Source organism: Taudactylus pleione, unplaced genomic scaffold (genome assembly GCF_031769625.1).
Source record: "Taudactylus pleione unplaced genomic scaffold, aTauple2 ptg000875l, whole genome shotgun sequence".
In the NCBI taxonomy this organism is placed as follows: Eukaryota; Metazoa; Chordata; class Amphibia; order Anura; family Myobatrachidae; genus Taudactylus; species Taudactylus pleione.
This window is the reverse complement of record NW_028285277.1, coordinates 1,597,175-1,624,561: the sequence shown is the minus strand read 5'-3', so window position 1 is coordinate 1,624,561 and position 27,387 is coordinate 1,597,175. Positions and strand designations below refer to the sequence as shown.

The 27,387-nt window shown below is 47.1% G+C and overlaps 1 protein-coding gene across 1 annotated transcript; it reads left to right on the top strand.

The window, feature by feature from the left end:
- The first annotated feature begins 728 nt into the window (after positions 1-728).
- On the top strand, positions 729-27,069 carry CSRP3 (cysteine and glycine rich protein 3). The gene is made up of 6 exons (XM_088458950.1): positions 729-809; positions 8,803-8,930; positions 16,640-16,808; positions 18,467-18,599; positions 24,839-24,932; positions 26,871-27,069. The coding sequence occupies exons 2-6, from the start codon at positions 8,819-8,821 to the stop codon at positions 26,945-26,947; spliced, it is 585 nt and encodes a 194-aa protein (XP_088315076.1). The 5' UTR covers positions 729-809; positions 8,803-8,818; the 3' UTR covers positions 26,948-27,069.
- Positions 27,070-27,387: the final 318 nt, after the last annotated feature.

The following is a 27,387-nucleotide window of genomic DNA, read 5'->3' as shown; positions in this document are numbered from 1 at the left end:
CCAAATAGGAGATCTGGAAAACATTCACTGCTAGGGGTCTTTAAGGACTGGAGTTGGGAATCACTGTTCTAGTAGACCACAGGTTCTCACACTCGGTCCTCAGGACCACAAACTGCATGTTTTCCATGTCTCCTCACAGAATCACAAGTGAAAGTGATGAATTGCTCCGGGGTCACGTTTGCCCCGCTGCGACTTGGATACTTGGCTATCCCTCGCAGCGAGACCATTACTTAATCATCGGCAGTTGTATGGCCTCCGATGATGAATATGCCCCTCAGGGAGTAATGAATACACCTGTGCAGCTGCTGGGTGATCTGGAAACTGTGTGGGGTCCTGAGGACCGAGTTAGAGAACCACTGTACGTAGTAGACTAATGTTGTCCCTTTATACAGGGTCAGATCTATCTACAAGATAGAAGACGCCTTGAATTTGCAGCATTAAGTATTAGCACTTTTGTGGCCCCCAGAACCAGCTGTCAGAGGACACGGCTCATTGTAGACCACATGCGTCTCCTGTATGTGCCCTGCAGATGCTGGGAGCAGTAATAATGAAATAAGATCCTGTCTGGGGCTCTGATGCAGAAATTCCAGAATACATTGTTATCTAGCTCACACCTCCGCCCCCTGGGTATTAGGACGGGATCCAGGGGCTGACCAGCAGCTATTTTCAGACCTCTGATTTCAGAGATGTTCCTCCTCATCCATCATCACCCAGGAGAAGCCCTTTCTGGGGAATTTAAAGTGTCCACGAGGCTGCCCAGAGCTCCCATTCCCTGACATACCAGCAGAGAGATACAGACCAGGGAGCTGGTGAGTGCCCGCTTATTGCCATGTGTGCCAGTGTCCGCTTATTGCCATGTGTGCCAGTGCCCACTTGTGTGTGTCAGTGCCCGCTTATTGCCATGTGTGTCAGTGCCCACTTATTGCCATGTGTCAGTGACTGCTTATTGCCATGTGTGCCAGTGCCCACTTATTGCCATGTGTCAGTGCCCGCTTATTGCCATGTGTGCCAGTGCCCACTTATATGTGCCTGTGCCCGCTTATTGCCATGTGTGCCAGTGCCCACTTGTGTGTCAGTGCCCGCTTATTGCCATGTGTGTCAGTGCCCACCTATTGCCATGTGTCAGTGACTGCTTATTGCCATGTGTGCCAGTGCCCGCTTATTGCCATGTGTGCCAGTGCCCACTTATATGTGCCAGTGCCCGCTTATTGCCATGTGTGCCAGTGCCCACTTGTGTGTCAGTGCCCGCTTATTGCCATGTGTCAGTGACTGCTTATTGCCATGTGCCAGTGCCCACTTATTGCCATGTGTCAGTGCCCAGTTATGTGTGCCAGTGCCCGCCTATTGCCATGTGTGTCAGTGCCCACTTATTGCCATGTCAGTGACTGCTTATTGCCATGTGTGCCAGTGCCCACTTATTGCCATGTGTCAGTGCCAACTTATGTGTGCCAGTGCCCGCTTATTGCCATGTGTGCCAGTGCCCACTTATTGTCATGTGTGCCAGTGCCCTCTTATTGCCATGTGTGCCAGTGCCTGCTTATTGCCATGTGTGCCAGTGCCCACTTATATGTGCCAGTGCCCGCTTATTGCCATGTGTGCCAGTGTCTGGGGCTGAGAGATTATTTCTCTTGTATTTGTATTATTATAACTTGTGTTATCTCTGGGTATAAATGACTTTATACATTACTGTAACAATAAGTCACCCCCTAATTATAACTGCACCCTAAGCTAATATCGGAATATGAAGACAAAAATAAATGTCATTTATATCAGCTCTAGGACCGGAAATGTCCTTCGCTCTGGATATTGGAGGATAATCTGTCTGTGCAGTTACCACACCACAATATTACTTATTTTTATTTATTTATTTTTAAACAGGACATTTTTATATCTAGTGTATGTAGGGCACTGTGTATGTGTGTCACGGTGTATGTATGTGTGCGTGTCAGGGTGTAAGTAGTATGCGTGTCACGGTGTATGTGTGTGTGTCACGGTGTATGTGTGCGTGTCACGGTGTATGTGTGCGTGTCGGGGTGTATGTAGTATGCATGTCACGGTGTATGTGTGTGTACATGTCACGGTGTATGTGTGTGTACATGTCACGGTGTGTGTACATGTCACGGTGTATGTGTGTGTACATGTCACGGTGTATGTATGTGTGAGTGTCACGGTGTATGTGTGCGTGTCAGGGTGTAAGTAGTATGCATGTCACGGTGTATGTGTGCGTGTTGGCGTGTATGTAGTATGCATGTCACGGTGTATGTGTGTGTACATGTCATGGTGTATGTGTGTGTACATGTCACGGTGTATGTATGTGTGAGTGTCACGGTGTATGTATGTGTGAGTGTCACGGTGTATGTATGTGTGCGTGTCAGGGTGTAAGTAGTATGCATGTCACGGTGTATGTGTGCGTGTCGAGGTGTATGTAGTATGCATGTCACGGTGTATGTATGTGTGCGTGTCGGGGTGTATGTAGTATGCATGTCACGGTGTATGTGTGTGTACATGTCACGGTGTATGTATGTGTGAGTGTCACGGTGTATGTATGTGTGAGTGTCACGGTGTATGTATGTGTGAGTGTCACAGTACATGTATGTGTGAGTGTCACGGTGTATGTATGTGAGTGTCACGGTGTATGTATGTGCGTGTCGGGGTGTGTGTGTGCGCGTCGGGGTGTGTGTATATGTGTGGGTGTATGTATGTGTGCGTGTCACACCTATCTCACCAATGTCACTGTGTGCCCTGTGCACAGACTGCTATGTAGCCTATCCTATTAATGTGACCACAGGCCCAAAGCCCCTCTCCCCCCACCCCTTACCAGCCACATGCATGGTGCCACACCTATCTCACCAATGTCACTGTGTGCCCTGTGCACAGACTGCTATGTAACCTATCCTATTCATGTGACCGTGGGCCCAAAGCCCCTCTCCCCCCACCCCTTACCAGCCACACACATGGTACCACACCTATCTCACCAATGTTACTGTGTGCCTTGTGCACAGACTGCTATGTAGCCTATCCTATTCATGTGACCACAGGCCCAAAGCCCCTCTCCCCCCACCCCTTACCAGCCACACACATGGTACCACACCTATCTCACCAATGTCACTGTGTGCCTTGTGCACAGACTGCTATGTAGCCTATCCTATTCATGTGACCACAGGCCCAAAGCCCCTCTCCCCCCACCCCTTACCAGCCACATGCATGGTGCCACACCTATCTCACCAATGTCACTGTGTGCCCTGTGCACAGACTGCTATGTAACCTATCCTATTCATGTGTCCGCAGGCCCAAAGCTCCTCTCCCCCCACCCCTTACCAGCCACACACATGGTGCCACACCTATCTCACCAATGTCACTGTGTGCCCTGTGCACAGACTGCTATGTAGCCTATCCTATTCATGTGACCGCGGGCACAAAGCATTTCTCCTCCCACCCCTTACCGGCCTCACACATGGTACCACACCTATCTCACCAATGTCACTGTGTGCCCTGTGCACAGACTGCTATGTAACCTATCCTATTCATGTGACCACAGGCCCAAAGCCCTTCTCCCACCCCACCCCTTACCAGCCACACACATGGTACCACACCTATCTCACCAATGTCACTGTGTGCCCTGTGCACAGACTGCTATGTAGCCTATCCTATTAATGTGACTGCAGGCCCAAAGCATCTCTCCCCCCACCCCTTACCAGCCTCACACATGGTGCCACACCTATCTCACCAATGTCACTGTGTGCCCTGTGCACAGACTGCTATGTATCCTATCCTATTCATGTGACCGCGGGCCCAAAGCCCCTCTCCCCTCACCCATTACCGGCCACACTTTTCTATTGCATTGATGATGACAATAAATTTTGTTTTGGTGTTTGCTGAGGATTATCTTGACTGATTGAGATAGAAAAAAAGTTCAGGTTATATCTAGGAGATTCCACTACGCAATGAGGCAGTTTTCATAAAAATCTGTTTAGTAGTTTTTGCGCCAACTTGGAACAAACAAACAGACACAATGTTCTTATCATATTAGTATAGATTTGCAAGTGTTACAGTTGGGAATGAGGACTGAAGATGTATCAGAGAATGTGACCCAAGTGATAGGTTACTTGCAATGTGACTCCTTGTATCATAGGTGCACATCAGACCTTGTGTAATAGGTGCACATCAGACCTTGTGTAATAGGTGCACATCAGACCTTGTGTCATAGGTGCACATCAGACCTTGTGTAATAGGTGCACATCAGACCTTGTGTAATAGGTGCACATCAGACCTTGTGTAATAGGTGCACATCAGACCTTGTGTAATAGGTGCACATCAGACCTTGTGTCATAGGTGCACATCAGACCTTGTGTCATAGGTGCACATCAGACCTTGTGTAATAGGTGCACATCAGACCTTGTGTAATAGGTGCACATCAGACCTTGTGTAATAGGTGCACATCAGACCTTGTACGTATAATAGGTGCACATCAGACCTTGTGTAATAGGAGCACATCAGAACTTGTATAATAAGTGCACATCAGACCTTGTGTAATAGGAGCACATCAGACCATGTATAATAGGTGCACATCAGACCTTGTGTAATAGGTGAACATCAGACCTTGTGTAATAGGTGCACATCAGACCTTGTGTAATAAGTGCACATCAGACATTGTGTAATAGGTGCACATCAGACCTTGTGTAATAGGTGCACATCAGACCTTGTGTAATAGGTGCACATCAGACCTTGTGTAATAGGTGCACATCAGACCTTGTGTAATAGGTGCACATCAGACCTTGTGTCATAGGTGCACATCAGACCTTGTGTCATAGGTGCACATCAGACATTGTATAATAGGTGCACATCAGACCTTGTGTAATAGGTGCACATCAGACCTTGTGTAATAGGTGCACATCAGACCTTGTGTAAAAGGTGCACATCAGACCTTGTGTAAAAGGTGCACATCAGACCTTGTGTAAAAGGTGCACATCAGACCTTGTGTAATAGGTGCACATCAGACCTTGTGTAATAGGTGCACATCAGACCTTGTACGTATAATAGGTGCACATCAGACCTTGTGTAATAGGTGCACGTCAGACCTTGTGTAATAGGTGCACGTCAGACCTTGTATAATAGGTGCACATCAGACCTTGTATAATAGGTGCACATCAGACCTTGTACATATAATAGGTGCACATCAGACCTTGTGTAATAGGTGCACATCATACCTTGTACGTGTAATAGGTGCACATCAGACCTTGTACGTGTAATAGGTGCACATCAGACCTTGTACGTATAATAGGTGCACATCAGACCTTGTACGTATAATAGGTGCACATCAGACATTGTGTCATAGGTGCACATCAGACCTTGTGTCATAGGTGCACATCAGACCTTGTGTCATAGGTGCACATCAGACCTTGTGTCATAGGTGCACATCAGACCTTGTACGTATAATAGGTGCACATCAGACCTTGTGTAATAGGTGCACATCAGACCTTGTACGTATAATAGGTGCACATCAGATCTTGTGTCATAGGTGCACATCAGACATTGTGTCATAGGTGCACATCAGACCTTGTGTAATAGGTGCACATCAGACATTGTGTCATAGGTGCACATCAGACCTTGTGTAATAGGTGCACATCAGACCTTGTGTAATAGGTGCACATCAGACCTTGTACGTATAATAGGTGCACATCAGACCTTGTGTAATAGGTGCACATCAGACCTTGTACGTATAATAGGTGCACATCAGACCTTGTGTAATAGGTGCACATCAGACCTTGTGTAATAGGTGCACATCAGACCTTGTGTAATAGGTGCACATCAGACCTTGTGTAATAGGTGCACATCAGACCTTGTGTAATAGGTGCACATCAGACCTTGTGTAATAGGTGCACATCAGACCTTGTGTAATAGGTGCACATCAGACCTTGTGTAATAGGTGCACATCAGACCTTGTGTAATAGGTGCACATCAGACCTTGTGTAATAGGTGCACATCAGACCTTGTGTAATAGGTGCACATCAGACCTTGTGTAATAGGTGCACATCAGAACTTGCGTCATAGGTGCACATCAGACCTTGCGTCATAGGTGCACATCAGACCTTGCGTCATAGGTGCACATCAGACCTTGCGTCATAGGTGCACATCAGACCTTGCGTCATAGGTGCACATCAGACCTTGCGTCATAGGTGCACATCAGACCTTGCGTCATAGGTGCACATCAGACCTTGTGTAATAGGAGCACATCAGACCTTGTGTAATAGGTGCACATCAGACCTTGTACGTATAATAGGTGCACATCAGACCTTGTGTAATAGGTGCACATCAGACCTCGTACGTATAATAGGTGCACATCAGACCTTGTGTAATAGGTGCACATCAGACCTTGTGTAATAGGTGCACATCAGACCTTGTGTAATAGGTGCACATCAGACCTTGTGTAATAGGTGCACATCAGACCTTGTGTAATAGGTGCACATCAGACCTTGCGTCATAGGTGCACATCAGACCTTGCGTCATAGGTGCACATCAGACCTTGCGTCATAGGTGCACATCAGACCTTGCGTCATAGGTGCACATCAGACCTTGCGTCATAGGTGCACATCAGACATTGCGTCATAGGTGCACATCAGACATTGCGTCATAGGTGCACATCAGACATTGCGTCATAGGTGCACATCAGACCTTGTGTAATAGGTGCACATCAGACCTTGTGTAATAGGTGCACATCAGACCTTGCATAATAGGTGCACATCAGACCTTGCGTAATAGGTGCACATCAGACCTTGCGTCATAGGTGCACATCAGACCTTGCGTCATAGGTGCACATCAGACCTTGCGTCATAGGTGCACATCAGACCTTGTGTAATAGGTGCACATCAGACCTTGTGTAATAGGTGCACATCAGACCTTGTGTAATAGGTGCACATTATTATGGTGTAGGCAAATTATGCCATTTGTCTACGTCAAATCTAGCAGATGAGTGGCCTGTATGAAGGGGGTGAAGCTTGCCAGCAGGACCCCAAACAGTACCCCATTTGATAATGCCCTGATCCCGCACCAGGTCATTCCGGACACCTTGCGTCATAGGTGCACATCAGACCTTGTGTAATAGGTGCACATCAGACCTTGTGTAATAGGTGCACATCAGACCTTGTGTAATAGGTGCACATCAGACCTTGTGTAATAGGTGCACATCAGACCTCGTACGTATAATAGGTGCACATCAGACCTCGTACGTATAATAGGTGCACATCAGACATTGTATAATAGGTGCACATCAGACCTTGTGTAATAGGTGCACATCAGACATTGTATAATAGGTGCACATCAGACATTGTATAATAGGTGCACATCAGACATTGTACGTATAATAGGTGCACATCAGACATTGTATAATAGGTGCACATCAGACATTGTATAATAGGTGCACATCAGACATTGTGTAATAGGTGCACATCAGACCTTGTGTAATAGGTGCACATCAGACATTGTGTAATAGGTTCACATCAGACATTGTGTAATAGGTGCACATCTGAAACATCATGGTCTAGTTTAGATGTTGAATCCCTTCTAAATTCAAGCGGTTACGTGTTTCCTCATTTGAAAGGGAGAGGCCCCAATAGAGCATTATCCTTAATATGTATTATAAGAACAGACTGCACTAACAATAAAATACCAAAACCTCCCCCGTTGGGGGGATATTGGGCATATCGGAAGCCAGCCATAAGGCGTCTGTCACATGGCACCCCAGATGGAGTTGTTCCGTTCCCAGGATATGGGGGTGCTGTTTATGTCATAGTCCACCTCCTACTTAGTTTCCAAGTAGTAAGTATAGCCTCCTCCACTCTACCACCGATGCGTTTCGCCCCAAGTCTTTACGAATGTGATCACCAGCTTTGGGACAGACATTACTATATGTCTACCTGGTGTCTACTCCAGGTGTTCTCATGCTTGGTCCTCAGGACCCCAATGAGTTCATGTTTTCCAGGTGACGTGGTTCTTTATAATGTGGCAGTTGATGTAATACATCTTTGCCCAGCTAGGGGGTCTGGAAATTGTGAGAACTCTTGAGGGGTCCTGGGGCCAGGGTTGAGACACACTGGTCTAATCTATAAAATACCATTTTACTCTTTCTGCATTAGCTGATTCCACTTCTGCTGAGAGTCCCTTCCATGTACCCATCACATTCTACTGTATAATGTACCCCTCACGTTCTACCCTATAATGTACCCATCCCATTCTGCCGTATAACGTACCCATCCCATTCTGCCATATAATGTACCCATCCCATTCTGCCGTATAATGTACCCATCCCATTCTGCCGTATAATGTACCCATCACATTCTTCTGTATAAACCGTATAATGTACCCATCCCATTCTGCCGTATAATGTACCCATCACATTCTGCCGTATAATGTACCCATCACATTCTACTGTATAAACCGTATAATGTACCCATCACATTCTGCCGTATAATGTACCCATCACATTCTACTGTATAAACCGTATAATGTACCCATCACATTCTGCCGTATAATGTACCCATCACATTCTGCCGTATAATGTACCCATCACATTCTGCCGTATGATGTACCCATCACATTCTAACCTATAATGTACCCATCACATTCTGCCGTATAATGTACCCATCACATTTTGCCGTACAATGTACCCCCTCCTGCTGCCGTACAATGTACCCCCTCCTGCTGCCGTACAATGTACCCCCTCCTGCTGCCGTATAATGTACCCCTCCTGCTCCCGCGTATTTGTTGTTGTTCTTTAGCACTAATAATCCCAGTCTTTTCTTCCAGACCGATCATTTGGACAATGCCGAATTTAGGTGGTGGTGCCAAGTGTGGGGCTTGTGGGAAGACTGTTTACCATGCTGAGGAGATCCAGTGTAATGGGCGAAGCTTCCACAAGACATGTTTTACATGCAGTAAGTAAAAGTACCAAATGGAGGACAATGATTTCCAGCCCCAGAGCCAACCTACTGTGTCATCTGCAGCAACCAGGGTTTCAAAAAATAAGATTATGGGGCAGATTTATCAAAGGGGGACAATCCCTAAAGTAGGCAAAAATGGCTGATTTTGTAGGATTCAGGGTTCCTCCCTATAGAGCAGTGTTTCTGGAGCCCGGTCCTCCACTCTAACAGTCCATGTTTTCAAGATCATTTAGCTGGAGCACATGTGTGTTAATTAAACTAACACAATAGAGCTACAGGTGGTAATAATTATTCCTGAGGATACCTTGAAAACATGCCCTGTTAGGGTTAGAGTGATAAACGCTGCTATAGACTACTCCTTGCACCCTGTGATGACCGTTGCTGGGTATTGCCAACGGTGCCTATCTCAGGGTCTTTATTACCACAAATGTATCAATAGACATCAGCCACTGACCGCAAATGTATCAAAGAAAAGGTTCCGTATCCTATAGCAACCAATCATTATTATGGTGTAGGCAAATTATGCCATTTGTCTACGTCAAATCTAGCAGATGAGTGGCCTGTATGAAGGGGGTGAAGCTTGCCAGCAGGACCCCAAACAGTACCCCATTTGATAATGCCCTGATCCCGCACCAGGTCATTCCGGACATATTGCGCTATTTATGATCATTAAATAATAATTTGTCTTTTTTTAAACATTTTCCCATGTGTTCTATGCCACAGTTCCGACCACTCCCTATTTCGATGGACAGTCCCAACTTTTAGAGATTTGTCCCAGGAATGATCCATTTTTTCTATATTGTCCAAACACTCATCAATACAATTCCTCGAAGTCTGTATTAAATACAACTTTCACTGGCTGGTGTTATCCTATAGTCTTTATAGATCAATATATATTGAAGAGGAGGATTTCGAAGGACAGATAATGAAATTCTACCCAAGTACTGTAAACTTGCCATGATGCGGAATGCTGCGTTCCAATGTCCGCTAAGAATGCGTTGTACGCGATTAGATTAGAGGCATCAGATCAGCACCAAAGGGTCCCTGGACATTATTTTGAAATGTTGGCACCTATGTGACATAATGTGTGACTGGCATCAGGGGTTATTATATATTTCGTTGGCAGCAGACACCAGGTGCATTGTACAAATGTGACAAAGTTCTTCAGCAACGACGGTGGTGGTAACATCTAGGGGTAAATTTACCAAGCTGAGAGTCTGGGTGAGTTAGTAATCTCTGGAGAGTTTGGGCATTTTTTCCCACTCGCAAATTTACTAATGACAAACTTGGGAGAGAGATCTCCTTTGCTACAGGAAAATACTGGAGAGTTAGCAAACGCTCATCAATTCACCATCGGCAAAACTCGAGAACCTTTTCACTAATGAAGATAGGATTCGGTAATTTACCAAGCAGAGAGTTTCTAAACTCTCATGAGAAGGGAGAACTCTCCAATAAAAACTCCTGAAAAAAAAATCACCTGACTGATCTGCGAGTTTGGTAGAAACATACACAGATCACTGTGATTAATGTATGTTTCTGCCTGTAAATAAGTTAAAAACGTTCAATGTTAGAAAAAAAATTACATAGGGTCTCCCCCCAAAAGCTTAACCAGCCCCGGACTTGCCAGCCAGTCCTGGTTTCTAAAATTATGGGGAACAAATTAGTAGGGTTCCACCGTAATTTAGAAACCAACACCAGGCTGCAGGGCCAGTCCTGATTTTAATTATAGGGAGAAAAAGATTCCGTAGGGGTCCCCCATAATTAAAACCAGCACCGGACCCAAAACAGCTGGGCTGTAATGCCACAGCCCGGAGACCCGTTTACCGGGGCTCCAGGGCCAAAGTATTCTCAGCCCAAGCTGGGGATCTCAGGCGAGGTTGGGACCCCTGAAAAAAGGGGTCCCCCTCTCCCTTAACCCCAGGCTTGGTCTGAAGTCCGGGGCTCTTCCCCGCACCGCTTAAAATAATCAGGGGTTAAAGTGGGCTGGAATGGGTGGGAATTGTGCACCTTTTGAGCAGGAACTAGTTCTGATAAACAAGCGCAGGTAGCTTCCTGGGATGAGCCCCCAATACATGTTTCTGGCGGCCTATGCGCTGTGCAGCCTCTATACCCTCCGTATTCAGTACTCCAGTATTGTTCCCCCAGGACTTCCATATCTGTGGGAAAGATACTGTGATGCCCAGGCCATCGGAACGCACATAACTTACAGCGCAGTGACAAGGCCCCATCTCAGTACTGCTGCTGACCCACATGGTGAAATTTGATGGCGGACAAGCTGCAGCACAGGATCATTTGGTAGTAAACGTATATATCACATGCACCCGCCAGATGGGAAGGAGCAGATGCGCCAATATAACTAGTCTTCTATATCACTGGTAGTAATTTAATTCATTGTGCAAACTGTGTCTAATGTAATCTGTAATGAGCTAATCTACAAGGAAACTCGGCTGCAATTATCTTGTTAGAGTTCCCTGTGATCTCCCAATAATTAGGGGGGTATATTGCAATGGGAATAAAGTGTAAGTGTAGTAAACTCTAAATTCATAGGGGTAAATTTACTAAAAATCAATTTTGATCGATATTAAATCAATCCTGTGCTTCATGGGCTAAATCTCACATTTACCACAGTATCAGTATTGATTTGTAAATGTTAGTAAATGCCCATGAAATACAAAATTGATTTAGATTGATTTCAAATCGACCTTTAGTAAATTTACCCCATAGTGCCCACGGTTGCAGAACATTATCTCGTTGTGTACAGGTTTCCTGCGCTATGCCATACATTCTAATATTAATATAAGTGGATATAAATCTACAAGACATTATATTTATATCTAAGAATAAATCTATATTTTGAACAATAAAGGTCTGGTAACACCATCTCAGTATAGCTTTACATAGGACAATGTAAAAACGAGCTCTTTCCCATCAATAATACCCTTTTTCTCTAGTAAATCCGCATCTGAGTGATAGAAACGTCTTTTTATGGACTGTCCGCTGCTGGGCCCGAGCGGTGTCCCTGCCTCCACGGCTGAAATATGTGTTTTCATCTATTAGAGCTGTGTTCAGGTTTATTATAGGTAATTGGCCTCTCAGCCAAAACCTTGATCTCTACTACCTCTCTCTAGGATCACTTTAAGCCTGGAGTAATAATATTTATGGACTTACATTGAGACAGAATTGCCGCCTGCTGGGACCTGATTTTCCAGTCTACTTTCATTTGCTTTCTGAGCGACCGAAACATTTGGTTGCCTTGTGTATCACAGCTGAGCGACACATTTGGTTGCCTTGTGTATCACAGCTGAGTGACACATTGGTTGCCTTGTGTATCACAGCTGAGCGACACATTTGGTTGCCTTGTGTATCACAGCTGAGCGACACATTTGGTTGCCTTGTGTATCACAGCTGAGCGACACATTTGGTTGCCTTGTGTATCACAGCTGAGCGACACATTTGGTTGCTTTGTGTATCACAGCTGAGCGACACATTTGGTTGCCTTGTGTATCACAGCTGAGCGACACATTTGGTTGCTTTGTGTATCACAGCTGAGCGACACATTTGGTTGCTTTGTGTATCACAGCTGAGCGACACATTTGGTTGCTTTGTGTATCACGGTTGAGCGACACATTTGGTTGCTTTGTGTATCACGGTTGAGCGACACATTTGGTTGCTTTGTGTATCACGGTTGAGCGACACATTTGGTTGCCTTGTGTATCACGGCTGAGCGACACATTTGGTTGCCTTGTGTATCACAGCTGAGCGACACATTTGGTTACTTTGTGTATCACAGCTGAGCGACACATTTGGTTGCTTTGTGTATCACAGCTGAGCGACACATTTGGTTACTTTGTGTATCACGGTTGAGCGACACATTTGGTTGCCTTGTGTATCACAGCTGAGCGACACATTTGGTTGCTTTGTGTATCACGGTTGAGCGACACATTTGGTTGCTTTGTGTATCACAGCTGAGCGACACATTTGGTTGCCTTGTGTATCACAGCTAGCGACACATTTGGTTGCTTTGTGTATCACGGTTGAGCGACACATTTGGTTGCCTTGTGTATCACAGCTGAGCGACACATTTGGTTGCCTTGTGTATCATGGCTGAGCGACACATTTGGTTGCCTTGTGTATCACAGCTGAGCGACACAGTTGGTTGCCTTGTGTATCACAGCTGAGCGACACATTTGGTTGCCTTGTGTATCACAGCTGAGCGACACATTTGGTTGCTTTGTGTATCACAGCTGAGCGACACATTTGGTTGCCTTGTGTATCACAGCTGAGCGACACATTTGGTTGCTTTGTGTATCACGGCTGAGCGACACATTTGGTTGCTTTGTGTATCACGGCTGAGCGACACTTTTTTCAGCTCTCCCCTCCCTCTCTCCTGGGTCTTAGCCCCTAGATGCACGTGTAGGACCTTGCTGGTGTGACATGACAGCTCTCAGGGATGGTTTGACAATATCACTTCAGTAGCTTTTTCTCTCCATCTGTTGAAGCAGAGTTTCCAGGAATAAGCGGGTTTATCTGTCAGAGTTTCCATCCCTCCAGCTCCAGGCTGGCACCGAGCTCTGCTGGCCAATGAGTCACAGTGAGCGCTGGTTGTGAGGACAAAAATAACCAGTGACCTGTATTATTGTGGGGCTGGGTGGTAAGTGACAGGGGCACTATGCGTCCGTCATTATCGGCGCTGCTATCTACACCACACCTATCACCACAGCAGGGACAGCACTGTCCCTGTCTTCAGGCTACACATGAGATCTTGCACATGCCCAGAGGAGCCGGCCGGGAGGTGAGACGCAGCCCTGGCTTCAGGGTAAACATAAGATCTCGCGCATGCCCAGAGGAGCCGGCCGGGAGGTGAGAGACAGCGCTGTCCCTGGCTTCAGGGTACATATGAGATCTCTCACATGCCCAGTGGAGCCGACCGGGAGGTGAGACGCAGCCCTGGCTTCAGGCTACACATGAGATCTCGCACAAGCCCAGTGGAGCCGGCCGGGAGGTGAGAGACAGCGCTGTCCCTGGCTTCAGGCTACACATGAGATCTCGCACATGCCCAGTGGAGCCGACCGGGAGGTGAGACGCAGCCCTGGCTTCAGGCTACACATGAGATCTCGCACATGCCCAGAGGAGCCGGCCGGGAGGTGAGACGCAGCACTGACCCTGGCTTCAGGCTACACATGATATCTCACACATGCCCAGAGGAGCCGGCCGGAGGTGAGACGCAGCCCTGGCTTCAGGGTACATATGAGATCTCGCGCATGCCCAGTGGAGCCGGCCGGGAGGTGAGAGACAGCGCTGTCCCTGGCTTCAGGCTACACATGAGATCTCGCACATGCCCAGTGGAGCCGGCCGGGAGGTGAGACGCAGCCCTGGCTTCAGGCTACACATGAGATCTCGCGCATGCCCAGTGGAGTCGGCCGGGAGGTGAGAGACAGCGCTGTCCCTGGCTTCAGGCTACACATGAGATCTCGCACATGCCCAGAGGAGCCGGCCGGGAGGTGAGACGCAGCACTGTCCCTGGCTTCAGGCTACACATGATATCTCACACATGCCCAGAGGAGCCGGCCGGGAGGTGAGACGCAGCCCTGGCTTCAGGGTAAATATGAGATCTCGCACATGCCCAGTGGAGCCGGCCGCGAGGTGAGACGCAGCCCTGGCTTCAGGCTACACATGAGATCTCGCACATGCCCAGAGGAGCCGGCCGGGAGGTGAGACGCAGCACTGACCCTGGCTTCAGGCTACACATGATATCTCACACATGCCCAGAGGAGCCGGCCGGAGGTGAGACGCAGCCCTGGCTTCAGGGTACATATGAGATCTCGCGCATGCCCAGTGGAGCCGGCCGGGAGGTGAGAGACAGCGCTGTCCCTGGCTTCAGGCTACACATGAGATCTCGCACATGCCCAGTGGAGCCGGCCGGGAGGTGAGACGCAGCCCTGGCTTCAGGCTACACATGAGATCTCGCGCATGCCCAGTGGAGTCGGCCGGGAGGTGAGAGACAGCGCTGTCCCTGGCTTCAGGCTACACATGAGATCTCGCACATGCCCAGAGGAGCCGGCCGGGAGGTGAGACGCAGCACTGTCCCTGGCTTCAGGCTACACATGATATCTCACACATGCCCAGAGGAGCCGGCCGGGAGGTGAGACGCAGCCCTGGCTTCAGGGTAAATATGAGATCTCGCACATGCCCAGTGGAGCCGGCCGCGAGGTGAGACGCAGCCCTGACTTCAGGCTACGCATGAGATCTCGCACATGCCCAGTGGAGCCGGCCGGGAGGTGAGAGACAGCGCTGTCCCTGGCTTCAGGCTACATATGAGATCTCGCGCATGCCCAGTGGAGCCGGCCGGGAGTTGAGAGACAGCGCTGTCCCTGGCTTCAAGGCTACACATCAGATCTCGCGCATGCCCAGAGGAGCCGGCCGGGAGGTGAGACGCAGCCCTGGCTTCAGGCTACACATGAGATCTCGCGCATGCCCAGTGGAGTCGGCCGGGAGGTGAGAGACAGCGCTGTCCCTGGCTTCAGGCTACACATGAGATCTCGCGCATGCCCAGAGGAGCCGGCCGGAGGTGAGACGCAGCACTGTCCCTGGCTTCAGGGTACATATGAGATCTCGCACATGCCCAGTGGAGCCGGCCGGGAGGTAAGAAACAGCGCTAGGCTGAAGCCATGTGTGCTCTGGCAGGGATCGCAGATGGGGCTTTTTCACTCCCCCACTCTGGCAGATGAGAGGTGCTTCGCCTGTGTAAAGAGGCGAAGCAGGAACAGTTATAGCAGCACAATGCGTACCGCTTTAATAAATCTACCCCAAAGTACCAGCCAATTAGCTCCTAACTGTCATGTTACAGGTGTTTTAAAAAAAAAAAAAGACAGGAGCTAATTGGTTGGTACTTTATCTCTCTCTCCAAGGCTTAGTACATGACTCTGCGTTATCGTGTTTGGGTGCGGCCATTTCCTGAGCATGCGCAGTGTGAATGTATGCGAGATGCACTGTGAGAATGGCGTGTTCTCAGCTAGATGTGATATTACATACAACATGGGATGATCACCCGCCGTCACGCAATATGCAGGCGTCGCTATCCGTGAATGAAATAGCTTGGTGGCCTGAATAAGATGGCAATACTGAGGGCACCCATCCAGTCCAGTGCCATAGTCTATCAACAAATATTTTATACTAAATCAAGTATATATCAGGCGCACAAATTAAATAAATACTAAATAACAATAAAAAAACAACCAATCAAGCAGCTTTCAAAAAGAAGTGTTTGGGTACACTCCATAGATACACAGATATGAAAAAATATACAATTATAGAAAGCGCTAAAAAATAAAGTAAATCTCTTTGCTATTAAAATTGTGATTTATATTTATCAATCAATCATGAAACATAATAGATTCTAAAAACAGCTAGTAAAACACTTCAAAAGTGATACCGTAAATCAGCTGATTGCCGATTTGCATAATAAGCAATAAGGACTGATGGATTTATAGTCTGCCGCAGATAGCCAGGAGCAAGGCATTGGGAAACTATAGGTGTAACACTCTTTACCATCTATCATGCAGACTGTAAAAGATACATCTGTGACTTATAAACGGTTTCATGTTATTGAGGTTTGATATTTCCTTTACCTGCCATTGAGAGCAGGGTGGGCAGGTGCCCCGGGGGCTGCACACTGTACGCCACCTAAAGGTTATGTTTTGCAGTGGTCTGCAGGAAGGCCCTGGACAGCACCACGGTAGCAGCGCACGAGTCGGAGATCTACTGCAAGTCTTGTTACGGGAGGAAGTACGGCCCGAAGGGTTACGGATATGGACAAGGTGCCGGGTGTCTCAGCACAGACACAGGAGAGAGATTTGGCATCGAAGTGGCTCAGTGAGTACAGTTTCCCAAGCACACATGATATACATTGTACGTAGGGCTGCCTCCCTGTATAGATGGGTGTGTAGCCTTTCTGGGGTTTGTGGGCAAATATCCGCTAATCACATCATCAGAGGAAATTGACCTCTCAGTCCTGCCCAGGACTCACATGTGAGAGCCATCACCTGCACTGAGCGAGTTGTTGGACATAAATCGTGAATAAAACGGAGTTTATAAGGAAATGTGATGGGAGATTGAGCACCTGACTCCCAAGACGCCAAAGCAGCTACTTATCCTGAGCTCGTATGAACTAGGTGTTGCCAGTTTGCCCCCTTCCACCACCATCCTCACAGACGGCGTGTGGGCGGCCAGGGCAAGAGATGGGTCAGGTGTGCACATGGAGCGCAGGCATCGGGTGACCGTATTTTCCACCAATCCTGACCCACCATGCAAGTGTTTGTGTCAAATAGAGAACACCTGGCGCATATGTGATCCCTCAGCTGTGGGCGGTAGTCAGCCTCAATAAATAGTGAAAAGTGATATTAAGGGAACAGCGCTGGGAGGAAAAGGGGAGCAGTAGTAAACTAATATATTAAAAATATAATATAATCACAGGGATATGTTTAGAAATCACATTTGTGAATGGCTGGGGAGGCACACATGGAGATGGGTCCGAGTGCTGGGAGCCTGTTTCACCCCCTACTCACTGTGAAGGTGCATACACGCACTACAATTTTTTGAACGACTATCGTTAATGATATCGTTTATCGTTCAATCGTTGTAAAAATCGTTCACTTTCTGAGTTAAAACGATGAACGATTATCGTTCATGCGCGTTCACGTTTGTAGTTCAGTCAGACTGACCAACTGAACGATTTTCATTAAGGAAATATGCAAAAATCGTTTGTAGTTCAAAAAAATCGTTCTTATGGTGCATACACACGGTCAGATTTGTCAGATGAACGATTGAACTACAAACAATTTTTCCATATTCCCTTAATGAAAATCGTTCAGTTGGTCAGTCTGACTGAACTACAAACGTCAACGCGCATGAACGATAATCGTTCACCGTTTTTACTTAGAAAGTGAACGAGTTTTCAACAATTGAATGATAAACGATATCGTTAACGATAATCATTCAAAAAAATCGTTGTGTGTGTATGCACCCTTAAGCTTCAGTGTCCATTCATTCTCCTACCTGCTTCACTGTCTTCTCTTGCTGCTGCTGACTGAACTCCGATCTCTAAACATTGCAGTGCACTTCCTGGTCACATGACACATCCAAGGTGTCCGTAAGTGCTCAAGGCACACCCCCCCATACTCAGAGGCATGCCTCTATTAGCTCTCTTTCTGTACAGCTTACTGCCTGGGGCCTGGCCCTGCCTCCAGCTCTGCAAGCAGTGTCTGACTATACAGAAGCGAGGCTGAGCTATTTCTGCCTCATCTCCCTGCAGTCCCAGGGAGCTCCACAAAGCTGGTGAGTGTCATCTATAAAAATGATTAGAATAAGCTCTGCCTCCCCTGACTGCGACCTGATGTTGATAGGTGTTCATCAAAGCCCAGTAATACAGTGATCTGAGACTAAGCGGGATGCCTGACATGACGTGTATATTGGTAGCACCAGTCATTGTGTTTATGGTCTATTACTGTAGCTAAAACAAAGATTTTTCACAGAAGCCACCCAGCCCGGGGCTCACCCACCACCACACACTCTTCCAAGTTCTCACAGAAGAGCGGCTCCACAGAAAAGTGCCCCAGGTGTGGAAAGTCTGTCTACGCTGCCGAGAAGGTGATTGGCGGTGGCCGGGTAAGTCTCCACACCATGCCGCAATCTAACCTGCAGTGATTAACGCAGCTCCACATCCTCTGATAACCATTAGCATAATAATCACATAATAATCAAACCGTTTAATTCTAAAGCTGCATACACACAGTACGATCTGTTTAGTGAACGATATCGCTGAACGATTTCCCTTGAATTTCTGTAGTGCAGGACAAACCATACTGCGTGTACATACTGATAGATATACAGTATATGATAGACATTGGATGTACACACTGATATTGATATATATGATAGACATTGTGTGTACACACTGAGAGATATATATGATATACATTGGGTGTACACACAGATATATATGATAGACATTGGGTGTACACACTGAGAGATATATATGATAGACATTGGGTGTACACACTGAGAGATATATATGATAGATATTGGGTGTACACACAGATATATATGATAGACATTGGGTGTACACACTGAGAGATAGCTATGATAGACATTGGGTGTACACACTGAGAGATATATATGATAGATATTGGGTGTACACACAGATATATATGATAGACATTGGGTGTACACACTGAGAGATAGCTATGATAGACATTGGGTGTACACACTGATAGATATATATGATAGACATTGGGTGTACACACAGAGATATATATGATAGACATTGGGTGTACACACTGAGATATATATGATAGATATTGGGTGTACACACTGAGAGATATATATGATAGACATTGGGTGTACACACAGATATATATGATAGACATTGGGTGTACACACTGAGACAGATATATATGATAGACATTGGGTATACACTCTGATAGATATATATGATAGACATTGGGTGTATACACTGAGAGATATATATGATAGATATTGGGTGTACACACAGATATATATGATAGACATTGGGTGTACACACTGAGAGATAGCTATGATAGACATTGGGTGTACACACTGAGAGATATATATGATAGATATTGGGTGTACACACAGATATATATGATAGACATTGGGTGTACACACTGAGAGATATATATGATAGACATTGGGTGTACACACTGATATTGATATATATGATAGACATTGTGTGTACACACTGATAGAGATATATATGATATACATTGGGTGTACACACAGATATATATGATAGACATTGGGTGTACACACAGAGATATATATGATAGACATTGGGTGTACACACTGAGATAGATATATATGATAGACATTGGGTGTACACACTGAGAGATATCTATGATAGACATTGGGTGTACACACTGATAGATATATATGATAGACATTGTGTGTACACACTGAGAGATATCTATGATAGACATTGGGTGTACACACTGATAGATATATATGATAGACATTGGGTGTACACACTGAGAGATATCTATGATAGACATTGGGTGTACACACTGATAGATATATATGATAGACATTGTGTGTACACACTGAGAGATATCTATGATAGACATTGGGTGTACACACTGATAGATATATATGATAGACATTGGGTGTACACACTGAGAGATATATATGATAGACATTGGGTGTACACACTGATAGATATATATGATAGATATTGGGTGTACACACTGAGAGATATATATGATAGACATTGGGTGTACACACTGATAGATATATATGATAGACATTGGGTGTACACACTGAGAGATAGCTATGATAGACATTGGGTGTACACACTGATAGATATACAGTCAGGTGCATAAATATTGGGACATTGACAGAATTTTCATATTTCTACTTCAGGGTCCACAGGGTTGACCTTGGGGTATAGCTGGATCTGGATCCATGGGCACCACGCAGTTAAAGCTTTGCTGCTCCCAGGATGCACTTGGGTCCGTCCTCCTCTATACCCCGCCCCCGACCACAGGCACCTCAGTTTTAGCTGGTGCCCGGCCGGAGTCGGGTCACCCTGGAGCAGTGGGGCTGCATAAGCAGCCCCTAAGCTTTATTTAATTTTTTTTTTTTTTTTTTAAAGAAGATTTTATTATTTTATCTTCAGAGCGGCAGCATAAGACTGTCCATCTGGACGTCCATGCTGCTGCTCCAACAAGCCCCGCTGGCGCTGCGACGCCGGTACTGATCCGGGGATCGCAGCGGGACCCCGGAGTCAGTGCTAGCGTGGCTCCGGGACCTCCCACAGACTGCTGCCGGACTCAAGGGGCCAGGTAAGACGCGTGCAGCACTGTCAGTGCTGCACGCGGGGGAAGTTATGCAGTCTTTTAGCCGCCGGTCTCTGGGGACAGACCGGCGGCGCTAGTAGTGGCGGCGGGCTCCCCCCTCTGTGGATTACCCCGCGTGTCCGCTGGACCACCAGGGTGTAAGGCCGGCAGGGAACGGCGTCCCTGGGGTTCCATACTAGCAGGGGAGGCAGCCTTCCCTGCTTGAGCGGCTCCTCCCCTCAGCCCAGCGCGCCTTCTCTCAAGCGTGCTGGCGTCGCTGGGCTTTGCTCTCTCGGCCACTCCTCCTCAGAGCTCTCCGGCGGCCATCTTCCCAGGCAGCAACGCAGATCTCCCAGGCAGGCTTCCAGTGGACCGGTCCCCCTGCGTACCTCTCCCCTGATCAGGACAGTGTTCGCAGCGCTATAGCCCTCCCAGACACTGAATCTGGGAGGGTGATTGTAGCTGAAGGTGCAGTGAGTAATACTTCTCTGCATGGTATGTGACTTTTGCTAGTGCTGCTGTCTGTGCTTTTTGTACTTACTGTCAGCTTTTTACCTGTCCCTTTCCTTCTCCTATGGCCCGCAGGTGCGTGGGGGAGGGGTGTTCTTTCTGTGTAATCTTACTTATATAGATCTACGTATTTGTGAGGTCCGTCACATACAGCGGTGTGCTCCTCAGTACCATATTGTGGGCTGTTTGTGTTGCATAGTTGGGAGTGCGTGGGTGCTATACGCCTAACCTCGTTTCGGTGATACACGTTTATTGCAAAAAGTTTGTGTCATGTCTGATGAGGAGAATGAGCGCTCCGAGGCTCCTGTGTTGTTTTCCTGCCGTCGCTGTTCGGCAGGGGTCGATGGGGCAGATTTGTCTCAGGACGGTCTGTGCGGGCGGTGCCAGCTGGTGCCTGGTCCCTCTAAACCCCCGGTGGCGCAGGATCCTCCGTGGGCGGTGTTTACACAGGTGCTGGCGTCGATCGCGGACCGGCTTGCGGTCCCGACTGCGGCCCCTTCTAGGGCGTTGCCCCAGCCTACCGTCCCCCGTTCCCCAGGTGTGACGCGTCTGGTGCAGTCTCCGCCCGGGTCTCAGACTGTGGGTCCTTATGCGGGTTTGCCTGTATTTGTGCAATCTCCCACGGTGCCGCAGCAGTCCATGGTGCCGTTTCAGGGGTATCCTCAGACGGTGCCCCCTCCCTGGGTGGATGTCCTCTCCAGCTCTGTTCAGAGCCTGGCGGCTTCGTCATCGGCCTTTCAATCTATGTTGCACAGTAATTTACCCCCACGGGCGTCCAAGCGACCCGTTCCGGCTTCACTGGCTGTCGGCTCAGTTTACGGACACGGATGTATCTTCGGATGACGGAGAGATCCATGAAGACTCTGACTCGGATGCCGGGGCCCAGGAGGTGGAGGCTAAGTCCTCCATTAATGTGCCGGCATTGGTTAGGGCGGTGCGGGCCATCCTTCATATTGAGGAGGATGTGCAGGCTCCCAGGTCAAAGTACCCTAACTTTAAAAAGGCCAAGGTGACTTTGACGGTTTTTCCCGTCAGACCAGTTAACGGATCATATGGCAGGGGCCTGGCAGATGCCCAGCAAGAGGTTCCAACCGCAGAAACGGTTGGCTTCAAACTATCCGTTTCCTGAGGCTCATTGCAGGAAGTGGGAAACTCCGCCTGCGGGGGATTCCCACGTCACCCGCTTAATTAAAAGCGCTACGCTGCCTCTGCCGTCTATCTCCTCCCTGAAAGATCCCACGGACAGGAAAGTGGAGATTTGTTTAAAGTCTATTTACTGTGGTCGGGGGCGGGGTATAGAGGAGGACGGACCCAAGTGCATCCTGGGAGCAGCAAAGCTTTAACTGCGTGGTGCCCGTGGATCCAGATCCAGCTATACCCCAAGGTCAACCCTGTGGACTTCGTAGAAACAGAGATAACAAAGGTAAGTTCTTACCATATCTCTTGTTTTTGGACTCTATTCACCACCACAAATGGCTTTAAAATGAAACAAACAAGATGTGCTTTACCTGCAGACTTTCAGATTTAATTTGAGGGTAATTACATCCAAATCAGGTGAACGGTGTAGGAATTACAACGGTTTCTATATGTGCCTCCCACTTTTTAAGGGGCCAAAAGTAATGGGACAAACTAAACAGTCCTAAATCTAACTTTCACTTTTTAATACTTTGTTGCAAATCCTTTGCAGGCAATTACAGCCTGAAGTCTGGAACCCATAGACATCACCAGACGCTGGGTTTCATCCCTGGTGATGCTCTGCCAGGCCTCTACTGCAAATGTCTTCAGTTCCTGCTTGTTCTTAGGGCATTTTCCATTCAGTTTTGTCTTCATCAAGTGAAATGCATGCTCAATCGGATTCAGGTCAGGGGATTGACTTGGCCATTGCATAACATTCCATTTTTTAGCCTTAAAAAACTCTTTGGTTGCTTTTGCAGTATGCTTCGGGTCAGTGTCCATCTGCACTGTGAAGCACCGTCCAATGAATTCTGAAGCAGTTGACTGAATATGAGCATATAATATTGTCCGAAACACTTCAGAATTCATTCTGCTGCTTTTGTCAGCAGTCACATCATCAATAAATACAAGGGAACCAGTTCCATTGGCAGCCATACATGCCCACGCCATGACACTACCACCACCATGCTTTATTGATGAGGCATTGGATCATGAGCAGTTCCTTTCCTTCTCCATACTCTTCTCTTCACATCAGTCTGGTACAAGTTGATCTTTGTCTCATCTGTCCATAGGATGTTGTTCCAGAACTGTAATGGCTTTTTTAGATGTTGTTTGGTAAACTCTAATCTGGTCTTCCTGTTTTTGTGGCTCACCAATGGTTTACATCTTGTGGTGAACCCTCTATATTCACTCTTGTGAAGTCTTCTCTTGATTGTTGACTTTGATACATATACACCTACCTCCTGGAGAGTGTTCTTGATTTGGCCAACTGTTGTGAAGTGGTTTTTCTTCACCAGGGAAATAATTCTTCTGTCATCCACCACAGTTGTTTTCCGTGGTCTTCCGGGTCTTTTGGTGTTGCTGAGCTCTCCGGTGCGTTTTCTTTTTAAGAATGTTCCGAACAGTTGATTTGGCCACATCTAATGTTTTTGCTATCTCTCTGATGGGTTTGTTTTGATTTTTCAGCCTAATGATGGCTTGCTTCACTGATAGTGACAGCTCTTTGGATCTCATATTGAGAGTCGACAGCAACTGATTCCAAATGCAAATGTCACACCTAGAATCAACTCCAGACCTTTTACCTGCTTAATTGATAATGAAATAACGAGGGAATAGCCCACACCTGTCCATGAAATAGCTTTTGAGTTGATAGTCCCATTACTTTTGGCCCCTTAAAAAGTGGGAGGCACATATAGAAACCGTTGTAATTCCTACACCGTTCACCCGATTTGGATGTAATTACCCTCAAATTAAATCTGAAAGTCTGCAGGTATATCACATCTTGTTTGTTTCATTTCAAAGCCATTGTGGTGGTGAATAGAGGTCAAAATATGAAAATTCTGTCAATGCCCCAATATTTATGCACCTGACTGTATATGATAGAGATCTCTGTGTGTACACCCAATGTCTATGATAGACATTGGGTGTACACACTGATGATATTGGGTGTACATAGATATCTATCATATATATCAGTGAAGTCACCCTGTCACATCTCTGAACATGCAAATCGTGATAAAATGGTCCAAGTTGGCTGCATGTACGGACGAACATAGATATAGTTATCGTCCATGTGGGAACGCGCATCGTTGGTCGTTCACTGCATAAAAATGAACAAATTATCATTAGATATCGTACAGTGTACACTAACACTCATATGCTCATATGGTAGATGTTTGGTAAGGGACAGCGAGGATAAGGTTCTAGGGAGTTGTATTCAACTTACTAAAGAGTGGTGCAGCAGCTGATTGGTTGCTATGGGCAATTTCTCCGCTCTTTATAAAGTCTGATCCGTCTCCCTGTAAGTGATTGCTGTATTACCTCGTCACTCAGAGGATACTGATTGGACTGATTGTTCTTTTCCCGCAGCCCTGGCATAAAACCTGTTTCCGATGCGCGTTCTGCGGGAAGAGCCTGGACTCCACCACGGTGACCGAGAAAGATGGAGAAATCTACTGCAAAGGTCAGAGAGGGATCTGTACCCAGAACGCTTCTGTTTTTATCTGTATAGTCTAATTATTGCATTACGTGCATGGTATAATAGTACAGGCTGGTGCGGAAGAGAGTAGGTGATTATATCGCAGGTCAGTGTCGCGGTAATGTCGCCCAATATCCCGAGTAACGGCACAAGGTCAGTGTCGCGGTAATGTCGCCCAATATCCCCAGTAACGGCACAAGGTCAGTGTCGCGGTAATGTCGCCCAATATCCCCAGTAATGGTACAAGGTTAGTGTAGGTCAATGAAAGGCGTCATAGCTGCTCTGTCCCCATAGACATCTACCTGTATGAGGAAGCGATGTCCATTCACACAACGTGGAAATGCAAAAAGAAAACGCAAACAAAATGGTCTCATTGAAAGAAACATTGGGGTGTAGGGTGATCACCAGCGCTGAGGACACATAATAAGGGGGCGGTGGTGAGACTTCCCATCATGGCGACCAGTGGGTATAGAACGTGTGCCTAAGAGGAGAGAACATGGGGTAACTTCCAGAGGCCGCGGTGACATGTTGGCATTTGGGGCAGCTGGAAATGTTGTGTTCACGAAACCATATTAGGAAACGGAGGATGGAATCAGCCATGACACAGGGAGACTCCCATTACTGGAAAGCACTGGGACTTGTGGTCCCACAGCAGCATTAGACACACTGGCTACATTCCTCTGCGATATAGACAGTAACTGTGATCAGTGTGCGCTTATGGCATAGATTGTACCGATGCAGATACAGGTAACCAGTGTGCGCTTATGGCATAGATTGTACCGATGCAGATACAGGTAACCAGTGTGCGCTTCTAGCATAGATTGTGCCGATACAGGTAACCAGTGTGCGCTTATGGCATAGATTGTACCGATACAGGTAACCAGTGTGCGCTTATGGCATAGATTGTACCGATGCAGATACAGGTAACCAGTGTGCGCTTATGGCATAGATTGTACCGATGCAGATACAGGTAACCAGTGTGCGCTTATGGCATAGATTGTACCGATACAGGTAACCAGTGTGCGCTTATGGCATAGATTGTACCGATGCAGATACAGGTAACCAGTGTGCGCTTCTAGCATAGATTGTGCCGATGCAGATACAGGTAACCAGTGTGCGCTTCTAGCATAGATTGTGCCGATACAGGTAACCAGTGTGCGCTTCTAGCATAGATTGTGCCGATACAGGTAACCAGTGTGCGCTTCTAGCATAGATTGTGCCGATGCAGATACAGGTAACCAGTGTGCGCTTCTAGCATAGATTGTGCCGATACAGGTAACCAGTGTGCGCTTCTAGCATAGATTGTGCCGATACAGGTAACCAGTGTGCGCTTCTAGCATAGATTGTGCCGATGCAGATACAGGTAACCAGTGTGCGCTTATGGCATAGATTGTGCCGATGCAGATACAGGTAACCAGTGTGCGCTTCTAGCATAGATTGTGCCGATACAGGTAACCAGTGTGCGCTTCTAGCATAGATTGTGCCGATACAGGTAACCAGTGTGCGCTTCTAGCATAGATTGTGCCGATGCAGATACAGGTAACCAGTGTGCGCTTCTAGCATAGATTGTACCGATGCAGATACAGGTAACCAGTGTGCGCTTATGGCATAGATTGTACCGATGCAGATACAGGTAACCAGTGTGCGCTTCTAGCATAGATTGTGCCGATACAGGTAACCAGTGTGCGCTTATGGCATAGATTGTACCGATGCAGATACAGGTAACCAGTGTGCGCTTATGGCATAGATTGTACCGATACAGGTAACCAGTGTGCGCTTATGGCATAGATTGTACCGATGCAGATACAGGTAACCAGTGTGCGCTTCTAGCATAGATTGTGCCGATACAGGTAACCAGTGTGCGCTTATGGCATAGATTGTACCGATGCAGATACAGGTAACTGATGTCTCTCTTCTCTCCAGTCTGCTATGCAAAAAACTTTGGTCCCAAAGGGATTGGATTTGGAGGCCTCACACAGGTGGAGCAGAAAGAAGGTTAAACCGCTCGTCCGTCTGACATTATAAAACACGTCTGTAATAAGATGTCGCCATTTGAAATGAACGTCAGTGATTGGTAATAACCCATTCTCCCCGATTGCTGAGCTCCTGCTATGCTCAATAATAAAAGAATTTACATTCACCGTTATCAGACTCTGCAATAGATAAGTGACTGTGGCTCACAGTGGAATAATGTCCGGCTGTGTATACATTATCCCCAGTTCTTCAGCGGTAACGCCACAAATGGAGGCATTTCATTACCCGTGAGGCTGAGTACAGGGTGTAACTGTGTGTAATGGGGCGAGCTGTCTGGTGAGCAGGGGCACAGGGTCTGATGAAGGGCAGTCACTACCTGGCATCTGCACACATTTAGCTTTCACTGTCACGTATCTGCCCTTCTCCCCTCCATGGCGGAGGAAACTAGGGCCTTGGCATATATTTA

Bases quoted from the DNA above. Each gene is read 5' to 3' on its own strand.
- CSRP3 (XM_088458950.1), top strand. From the start codon at position 8,819: ATGCCGAATTTAGGTGGTGGTGCCAAGTGTGGGGCTTGTGGGAAGACT. The intron at 16,809-18,466 runs GTGAGTACAGTT...GATTTTTCACAG, and splicing joins TTTGGCATCGAAGTGGCTCA to AAGCCACCCAGCCCGGGGCT. The intron at 18,600-24,838 runs GTAAGTCTCCAC...CTTTTCCCGCAG, and splicing joins AGGTGATTGGCGGTGGCCGG to CCCTGGCATAAAACCTGTTT.